Here is a 10,759-nt window from a genome sequence, read left to right as displayed (position 1 = left end):
ATTAGTACTATTGCGTGTTTAACATGAAAATAATACATAATATTTATATAACTGTATACACGTAGATACTTAAAGAACTGATCAGTACTTAGACATATCAAATAAGCATTTGGTTACAGCATTGATCAGTAAATAAAACAATGTCTTACAATACTAGTGCTTTATTTATTAAACAAATATTATGTCTATATACAAATAAAGATACAATCAAAATTAATATCACATCAGAAAATACAAAGCTAACGATTTAAGCCTACAAAATAATTTACAAAAATATACAACATTTAGAAAAATGCACATCTTGTCAAATTATATACTGTGCTATGCAGCTAATAAACAAAGTTATCTAGGAAACTACAAGAAAAACTATATATCTGTCTGAATTTATTAAAAACTAACAGTATTTTCCAGAATTTTAATCATAATTGACATTGATTTAAAAAAAAAAAACATCTTGGTTGTTTTCTAAGAATGAAGTTTCCAAGTTTCTTTTTACAGAAATTACCTAAAAAGGTGTATGATCTTTAAATGCAGTTATTATATTTTTGCATTGTTTCATGAAAACCGAATCACTTATAACTATTCCAATAAATATATATTTCACGTATCTTTCAACATTTTATCAAAATACTGTAACATTACATAATTTTGGGAACATTTTCAACATTACATAGTATTTTCTAATTTTATATGAGATTATTTCCAAAACTTAAAATACAAAAAGAAGGATAAATATACATATTATTTTATATTTGCAATCAACAAGTATTTTCTTATAAAGGTGGTAATCCGCGTACAAGCTTATCGTTGGTATGATTAACCTATTCGGGTTGTCTTAGCAAAAGAGAATCTGGGACATTGTTTTATATCATTGGAGACGGGATAAAGCCCAGATTTCCGGTATCGGTATCTGTTATCCGTTAAGATGTCTTTCGATTTCGATTATATTCTTTTGACGCAATCATTTTAAGCCAAGTTTATTTACTACAACCCTGTAAATTAATATGCTAACATAGATAATGTTTATACACTTCACTTTGTTGCTAAGCTGGCTTTACATTTAAGGCGTTAGTTTCTTTAACTTGGCGCGAAACTATAAATTCAGGTGATTATGAATGTAATAATTTCGGAGTTTAGGTACTCTTTTTAGTCCATTGAAATGTTACATGAGTTTTACATTTATTAGAGGACGCAATTTTATTTTTGGATCATGTAGGGGGGGTCAATAGAAGCTTAACTTGAAGTTTGTGGGGTCGCCACTCTTGTCCCCCGGCCGCCATCTTGGAAAAGGGGGTGGAAACACTTTTTTCGCTATATCTCGGAAACTATGCGTCTTAAAATAAATTTGTAAAAGCATAATTTGTAGCAAATTATTTTACCTACATATATGTTAAAAAACTTTTTGCCCTAAATCAACAATTAAAGAAGTTATAAGCAAAAATGTGAATTTTTTTTATAAAAAATTTCTTACCGAACCCGGTCTACTTCGAACCGCTGTAACTGAATTTCTAATTAATGAAATTTAAAAAAGTCATAGGGAAAATTTTTCTTCAAAAAATACTCTATAAGATTGGTCTTTGGGAATTTTTTTAGATATATAAATCAGCTTAGCCTTTTTTCCAAACTATGTTGGAGTCGGCTTCCAGTCTCACCAGTTGCAGCTGAATACCAGTGTTTTACATGGAGCGACTGCCTATCTGACCTCCACAACCCAAGTACCTGGGCTATAACACGATACCCTTCAGTAAAACTGGGTGTCAGTAACAACTGTCAAATATCTTCGAAAATGACATCCGGGACCCACAATTTAACGTGCCTTCCGAAACACAGAGGAACTCGATATGTGTACATTGGTCACCCATCTACAGAACAACCACGGCAAGCGTAGCTTAACCTCAGAGATCGATCCGCGCGGCTGTCGTCAAAAAAAGTTACAGAGCGAAGAAGAAAATGTTTGTAAAAAAAATTTCACTTTTTTGTTTATAACTTCTTTAATTGTCAATTTAGGGTAACATTTTTGTAGACAAAATAATTTGCTACAAATTATGCTTTTACAATTTTATTGTAAGACGCATAGTTTCCAAAATATAGCGAAAAAAGTGATTCCACCCCTTTTCCAAGATGGCGGCCGGGGGACAAGAGTGGCGACCCCACAAACTTCAAGTTAAGCTTCTATTGACCCCCCCTACATGTTCCAAAAATAAAATTGCGTCCTCTAAGAAATGCAATATTCGGCCCTCAAATTGTAACATTTCAATGGACTATTTAACTTTTGAAGATAGTAGGTATATGTATGTAGGTCTGTACTGTTCACTTTTTAAACAACAATATGGCGCTATTTACAACGTTAGACCAATATAACAGAGGGCGAACCTATTGCCATTTACAGGGCAGGTTACCATGTTTTAAAACTGTTATTTGCTTTGAAAGTACCTATTCTAAAATAAAATTACCTGTCACCGTCGTGACTCGCGGCCTATAATGGCCCGTCGTCGATTAGCAAAATACTAAAAAACATTTTTTTCAAAACTATTTCGCGCCATTTTTTGGTGCGCAAAGAAGTGACATGTACAAAGCCAGCTACAAGTTTAATATAATTTTTCTAGGCACTTTAAACATTTTCTATAGCGATACGTACTTCATTATAATCTTTGTTATTAGTATTTGCGTTTTTAAAGATGTTTGTATAGTTTTAAAAGTAGAGGAAATGAGAGCTGAACGAACTTATAGCGATAGCACTATAGTACTTATTATTCTGTGGCGATAGTAACTGAAGGTCTGCACATAATACTGCTTTTTATCGAAAACTTGAATAACATATTTCAATTTTTGTTGTCAGAAAGAGCGGGATAAATAGAGTATTAATTTTATATTTTTACTTGATTTTATTATAAAAAGCAGTATTAAGTTTAATGATATTATTATTACTAAGTCTCGGCCGGTAATGACTAACGACTTTTAAACAATTTATACAAAAATAATTAACTACTTACTATTCTAAGTCAAATTCCATTTTTAAAGATTGGCATTCACTTTAGTTGTTAATTATAAAGGTGGCCATTCATGCTGATTGTGAATGTTGAAACACGAAATATCGAATAGAAGTTTAAACTCATTTATCATTGTGCTATCTTCCTATGGGGTAGATAGAATGTATACTAAAGTTATTATTTATAATACTGAACTAGTGTTTTTTACAAATCTATTAATTTATATAAAGCAATTTTACTAAGCCTCAATTTTAGGGTTGTGTTTCAACATTCATAATATTCCAAGTCATTAGTTTCAATTTCTCAGTCAAATTATCATTTAATTAGTCAATATCAAAATAGTTAAAGTCAGGTGCTTTATTCATTTTAAATAAAAATCAAAATTCAATTAATTTCTGAAAATAATTACTTTTAAATTACAAATGAAATGATTTTGCAAACTTAATTTTTGATAGTCACCTACTGTGCGCGGTTTGACTCTTACATGATAACAAAAAGTATACCATAATTAATTGTAGGTCTAAATGTTTTTATCCATTATTTATATGTTTTTAAAGTCCGCAACAGGACCCGTTCTAAATACAAGCCTAAAACCAACAAACAACTGTTACAAGCACCTGACTATAATGTCTTCTCCACATTTTACCTTACAGGTTTTCTTCAGCGATAGCATAGACTTCTTCATTCATCATCTGTGAAGCGTGTCGGTTGGTTGCGTTGTTTGTAGCGACGTACAATCACGTACGTGATGCCCGACATCGCGAGCAGGAACGGCACGCCCAGACCGATCGAGATTATGATTATGACGAATAGGGACACGCTTTCTATTGGAGGCGAGCCGTAGCCGTAGGTGAATGACCTGTGGAAGAAATTATACGATGTTTTTTTGAGGACAAAATACAAATAAAAAAATAACTTGGAAATAATGTAAAAAGCTCCTCTTTTCATCTAAAATGTTCTCTAATTTAGTGTTAATATTGAAAATACGGTAGCTTTTTTATGAAAGACGGTGATCCTACGACTGAAGCAATTATTATTATACTTTTATAACGGCAAGCAATAAAATCTTTCTAGATGTCTGCCTACTAGTGAAACTGGATACCAATTTGTTAAGTAGTTTTAGAGTTTATTGCGTTTAGACAGACGGACAAACAGGAAAACTGCTATCACGCAGTAACCTCATCATAGCCAACAAATGTTAAGAAATAGACAATACGATGCCATATTAAAAGTGCACATACCAAGAAGTGTAGTTATGTTGTCTGTAGTATCCGTCACCCGGCAGTCCGAATGATATGAACATGTCTTGTAACAACAGATTGTCTCTCTCAAACTTCTCGTAGAACCTCCACATTGTAGTGCCTTGAGGTAATGATGTCCTGCGAAATAATTTAATAAATACCATTAGAATATTAATGTCAAAATATACACTAAAGAGATCCCAGCATATCAAAATCATTTAATTTACTAATCTCGATCCCATCCATCCCATTTTAAACTAATATTTTTCAGTTTATAAAGAGTCTACGCATCCCGAGCCCTTTTTATGTGAAAGGGGCTGAGAAAATAGCTTAACACTTAATATTACCTGTTAAATGTAGATATGTAAGCGTTGGTAGAAGATGAGACGCTGCGTTCTGGTTCAGTGTAGCCGACGGGACGGAACTGTATGAACCCGCCCGAGCCCGCTGTACGGGACCGAGGAGTGCGGATCTCAATTATCTAGAAAAATACATTATAATTATAACGAATTGTTTAATTTGTTGATAAACCATTTAGAAAACTCGGGGGTTAAAGTTACTTGAAAAAGTTCGCAGATACACGTGAACGTTATAGAAAACCGTACACAGGCATGCACGCACATGCATTCTATGTCTGTTTTACACAGAGTGTCCCATTAATCAACTTCAAACAAAAAAAAAATAGCTTAGGCATAGTGGTTCTAACTACTACTCATGACTCACTACATACTTATAAAATTATAGCCAATTTAGGAGAAACATATACTGTGACCACAAAAATCCGGCAGCATTATTCAGTAACAATGTCCAAATAATAATTAAATAAGAAAAGTCTCATCTACCGTGTTTATGCTTGATGTTGATTTATGGTACACCCTGTATAAACGTGCACTCACCTCAAACACTCCAGGCGTATGTTCATCATCCAAGCTCTTCCTCATAGTATAGTTCATACTATCGCTCCTACTATCGGTGCTGGCCATCACAAAGTGCAGCGCAAACCTCGACGCGTTGAAATCACTTGAAGTAGTAAAGTTCACTAGGCTCACGTCGATTAGAGTCGAGTTCGCTGTGTGAATTAAATGTGGCAGGTCTACTGCGTAGTCTTCAAATGGTAGGAGGTCCAGCTAGTGAGAAAATTGGATATTATTTTTAGGTAAATTATTATAATGTTGAGCGAATACTGGGAGGCAAAGTCGAGGACAGGATTTTATTGATGTGTTCAACGAGCAAAACTACATTTGAAGAGCAGAAATTTTAAATTTATAAGCTTGATCCAATATTGTTTAAAAAAATGTTTTTTTTTCTTTTAGTTTGAGCGCCTAGCTTTCAAAAACCCAGCAGTAGCGATATTCTCTACAGTCAAGACTAACGGGTACCGAAAGTAAGACATTTAAAATACACTACAACAATAGTTCCTGCGACGCCGCTAAAGCAGCTTATCAGATTTTCGTACAAAATTTCTCGATAGCTAGTCGGTTGTCCATAGTCGATGGTGGTGGAGAATGAAGCTACTGTAATGGTATAAAATATGATATCGAAATAACTTACCCGCATCTCCACAATGCCGGTCCTCGGCCAGTCATCATATCGTCCACGCATGCGCACCATAGCTTCCTTGTCAGTGAGGATACTGTTCACCCTCTTCCACGTAACACGGCGTAACGACCACTGTCGTTCTGGACAACGGTGGTCTATGTGACCCCGGTCGAAACAGTCGTCGTATTCGTATAACTGGAAATGAAAAAATATTGGTATTGCTATTGTGCTAAAAATTGCTTACTATTTATTTAGCCTTCACCACATCTGGGTGTAAATCTATTCGATAAATATTCAAGGGTTTTAAAAAGAAATTACAGGTTTTTTTGGAAATATGTTTCATGTCATATTATAGTTATTCAAGAGTTATTCAGAAGTGGTGAAAATGATCAAAGTAGAGGCCTTGAAAGATATTAAATTTGAGCTGCCTTATTTTCATGAAGATGTGGTAAACCTAAACTAGCATGGATTCGGATAATGTATCGCATTTTTCATCTAAATCGGTTCAGCGTTTTTAAAGCAGACAGATGAAGTTACTTTCCCATTTATAATTCGTTTATAATATTAATTAGAGGTTACTTTTTTTATTGTGGTGTTATTTGTATGCAGTTATAAAAGTTAAGACAGCTGAATAGACAAATTTTACGTAATCACATTACATTTATTTAGTGTAATATTAATTAAGGATTGTTTAAATGCTTTAGTTAGCTAAAGCATTAACTTAATTAAAACGACAGCTAAAGTGAATTGCAAAATCCTTTTTGGTTGTCGAAGCCGGGTAAATTACACGATAAATAACAAAATCTTTGAACAAAATTCAACCCTAACACGTTCAAATAAGATTAAATATTGCACTGAAAATATTCACTTTCGGATTGAACAGGCCTGTTATTATGTACTAGCGCCACCCGCGATTTATTCCTTTAAAGAATAACAAACAAACATACATACATAGGTACATCCATCCTCACAAACTCGCATTTTTAATATTAGTAGGATGTATGTATGTATTGTACGAACATGTGTTATTCCTCGAAACGGGAACGCAAACCAGTGAGTCAGCGTTAGATCGTGTCATTCTGCTTGATAATGCACGAGGACGGTTTACAATTACATTACGTTAGTAATATGTTTATGCAAATATGCGATACGAAAGCGATATTGGACACTTTGTCCTAGTTTCATGTGGACATTATTATGAATCTAGTATAGATTATTCTCGAAGGAATATTATGCATCATACATACATAAATACGTATTATTATCACGCTTTTTTTCCACAGGGGCCAGCAGAGAACAGAGAACGCCACATGGTACGATCCTTATAAACTTCCCTTGCGTCATTCACATCCATACAGGACATATATTATATTGTGTATTATTTAAGTATATTTATTAAAACATTTTGTCTCAAAAGGTTCAGTCCGATATGTATACAATAAGTACACTGTAAGTGGCGAAACGTGGGGGTTTCGCCACTTACAGTGTTAGTTCCATGAAATAGGGGGCGAGCCTAATTCCATCAACCGTATACGTCTATAAATAAAAATAAGAAATGAGACCATTTTTTACCCGAACCGGGAATGGACCCAAAGACTTCATGATCAGCAGTCGTATGTATACACATCACTTAAGTCATAGTTAATAGGTACTTGTTAATATAATAGTTTCCTTTTGTGTGAATATCAAAAGAACTACGAAATGCCCGCATGTTGTAATTTTATTTCAAAAGAGGAAATATTTGTTAATTTATTATTATTACAATGGATTTCTTTGAAAGAGGCAAATACTTATTTAAACATTCGATTGTTAGGCGAAATACAGAGGGCTTTTTAAGAGTTCTCTTGCCAGCAGAATTAATACAATGATTAAGGTATGAAAAGCAACAGCCATCGGTACCTTAGGCCCAGAATTCGGTAAATTTTGCATATCTACGCAAAATTTACTATGTTTATCTAAACATTTAAGCAGTCCTCAACCCACACTTGGTCAGCGTGGTGGACTGAAAAGGCTAACCCTTTGCTTATTTCGGGAAGAGACCCTCGCCGAGCAATGGGACGGTAATGGGTTAAGTTCATTATTTAAATATTACGTAGTCCCCAAAACGCACTAGGGCAGCATGATGGACCAGCCCCTCCCTCATTGAGGGAAAAGATCCTCGTTTAGCAGTGGGTTATGTTTATTGTTTAAATATTACGCAGTGTCTACCCTACTTTGAAATTATTTGCGCAGATAATGTTATTCAATATAGGTCATCTACATCATAGGTACTTATAAATATTATTATGAAACACGTATAGCAGATTATTATGTACACAATGTGTTCGATTTTCCGTTTCGAGATAAAGCTAAACAATAGAATCAGTGGTAAATTCCCAAAAAAACAACATTTATGAAGTTTTGGTAGTAAATAACCAGTTTGTAAGGACTCCTACACAGTTTATCAATAAGCTAAACACCATATCGGAATATTACAGCTGAGGTTCTTAACCTGGCACCATGTCCAGCAGCCATACTACTAATATCAGGTCTATTTTTACTCAGTTTGTCGTAGTTCACAACCCAGTAATGTTGGTAGGATCTACTTCGCGGGCCCTTCAATCCTATCCCACCGCCTTGAAGCAGTAAATGAAAATACTTTCTGCTTTACTAATTAACGTTTTGTAAGCTCTGATTAGATATACTGTGTTTTGACTTTCGTCATTTTCAATCAATTTTCGACTTGTGTTTTATAACCCTTAATGTGCCCCACTGCTGGTCTGTATTTGAGTGGAAGGGACAAAACAATGTATTACTATAATAAATCCAATACTCACTTTATCAATAGTTGTTGCAAAGCTGTATATAGGTGCTTCGGATAGCTCAAACTTGTCCGGAGCCATTCCATTCCAGTGTATACTCATTGTGGAGTTAAGACTTGCGATGGTGTATATGACAGTCGGTAAGCCTTTAGTAAAGTCCCAGATCTGATGTATAGTGTCATGGCTGCCGTCAGCTTTGATGTAGACCAGTGTGGTACTGTTATCACAGTCCAAACAGCCAGGATTTAGTTTGGAAATTATCTGAAATAGAAAAACTGTTGTTGAATGTGTTTGTTGCATGACCATATTACTAAGATTCTATGTTATTTACTTTAACAGGGTTGAAATAATATAATTTAACAAGAATTTGAAGAATTCTTTAAAGATTGTTTTAGCAATGGCTAGACAAAAAATCTCTAAATTTAAATAAGTTCCCATTATCTACAGCTGAAATAACTTAGAGATTCCTGTTCCTTTTAAGTTGATTTTAAATAAAATATAGAGGCAATAATATTGGTGAACTTTGACCAAACAATTATTACATTCTGTTTGACTCATTAGAAGTATTTAATAATACTTCCGATAACATTATTTGTATAGAATGGTATTAATGAATCATCTAACACTACAAACTGTGGATATTAGAATATTCTGGAACATATAATTCCTATTTTAACACAATTAACTAAGTTTTTTGTGTGCAAGTTTGAACCTAACATGGCCTTTGTTAGAACAACAACTCTTGTTGTACAAATTATCCTGTAACTTTGAACTTGTAACTCGGATAAAAAATCATTATTAAAACTATTACTAAGTAAATAATTAACTATTCATACAAAAACAAAATAACGATATTTGTAATAAAAGTGCTTTTATCTTATCTAAACATTATTATAAGGTTTGCATCAGACATGCATAGGCTTTTATTATTTTTAATTAAGTAAATATGAACTAGTTTCTGTGTTAGCCAGTACTAATTGCAATTAACTAACCTGGCATTATGTTATCGTTTCCTGAGTTCATATGTTATAACCTTTGTTCAATAAAAAAAATAGAGTAATTTGTTACAATTTGAAAATGGAAATGTTTTTGTGATTGGAGATATAGATAATTCAGTTAATTATTATGATATATTAATTTCTAATTAAAATGATTAGACAATAATCCAGAATTAAAAATTATTTGTATATTTATTTTGAATGTTTAGAATATTATAGTCAATTTGGGGGTGGACGTAGACAGCAATCAACAGTGATATATGATAAACTGTGGAAAGGAGGCGTCAACCAAATACAATAACTTAAAAAGTTTGAAGGTATTATAGCAAATTTGCTTATACCCTACTTTTGGAATGTTTTAAATAAAAAAGTAAAAAAACTGCAATGTCAGAGGTGTTATCGTTGTCGTAATACTCGACCTTCTATTACTAAACACAAAGAGATAAGCGAAAACAAAAGTTTGAAACTTGACACCAAGTTGGAAGATAAAACAGATGACACCAACATTATGTATTAAAAAAAATGTAATTAAACCTGCACTCACCTGTCTGTCGTGTCCATAAGTCAATGATATCAAAAATGCAATTAATAAAGTCCGTAAATGCATTCTTATCGTAAAGGGAAACATATTTTTCACGCAAAACAATTATTTATGTTATTGTTAATATATCAGCGGTTCGGTGTCACTGGACAGTAAACAAATGATAGTAACATCGGCACGTGTGCTCTTTTCGACGTCGTCAATAACTCCCTAAAAGATAAAGTGCTATCAATTAAATAATTAATAGCTTTCTCTTTGTAATGTTCACGCGTTCAACCCACATTTGCGTCATAGTATAATCCTACCAAATGTAATTTGTTGTTATGATGTCAAATATAACACTAGCTGTCAAATATTTTCCTCTGGCACAAGCTGAGTTTACAATAAATTGATGACTTTTTATTTTAGCCGTTTAGGCAATGTCAGTTTCGTTCAGAAATCGTGCTGTCAGTGACATTGGCAGCTACATTCGGATACACTGGCCGACATTGCGGATTATTAAATCTGTTACTTTACGTGGGCAGGTATTTAATATAATTAAGTTAAGGTTGGTTGTTCAATCTTTCAGATTAAAAGTCTATTTAAACGTCACTCCAAATAAGTCATTATCTTGACTTAATTTTAAAAATATTTAGGTTGACCGAGTTAG

The 10,759-nt window shown here is 33.4% G+C and overlaps 1 protein-coding gene across 1 annotated transcript; it reads right to left on the bottom strand.

The window, feature by feature from the left end:
- Positions 1-145: 145 nt before the first annotated feature.
- Positions 146-10,416, bottom strand: LOC142978782 (glycosylated lysosomal membrane protein B-like). The gene is made up of 7 exons (XM_076123345.1): positions 10,114-10,416; positions 8,587-8,832; positions 5,783-5,965; positions 5,128-5,358; positions 4,579-4,712; positions 4,232-4,369; positions 146-3,849 (listed from the first exon to the last, which is right to left on the bottom strand). Exons 1-7 carry the CDS (start codon positions 10,195-10,197, stop codon positions 3,672-3,674), a joined length of 1,194 nt encoding a protein of 397 aa, XP_075979460.1. The 5' UTR covers positions 10,198-10,416; the 3' UTR covers positions 146-3,671.
- Between the last annotated feature and the right edge of the window lie 343 nt (positions 10,417-10,759).

The sequence above is a fragment of the Anticarsia gemmatalis genome, chromosome 15, assembly GCF_050436995.1.
Source record: "Anticarsia gemmatalis isolate Benzon Research Colony breed Stoneville strain chromosome 15, ilAntGemm2 primary, whole genome shotgun sequence".
NCBI lineage: Eukaryota > Metazoa > Arthropoda > Insecta > Lepidoptera > Erebidae > Anticarsia > Anticarsia gemmatalis.
Note: the sequence above shows the minus strand (reverse complement) of the source record. Positions and strands in the feature narration are given on the sequence as shown.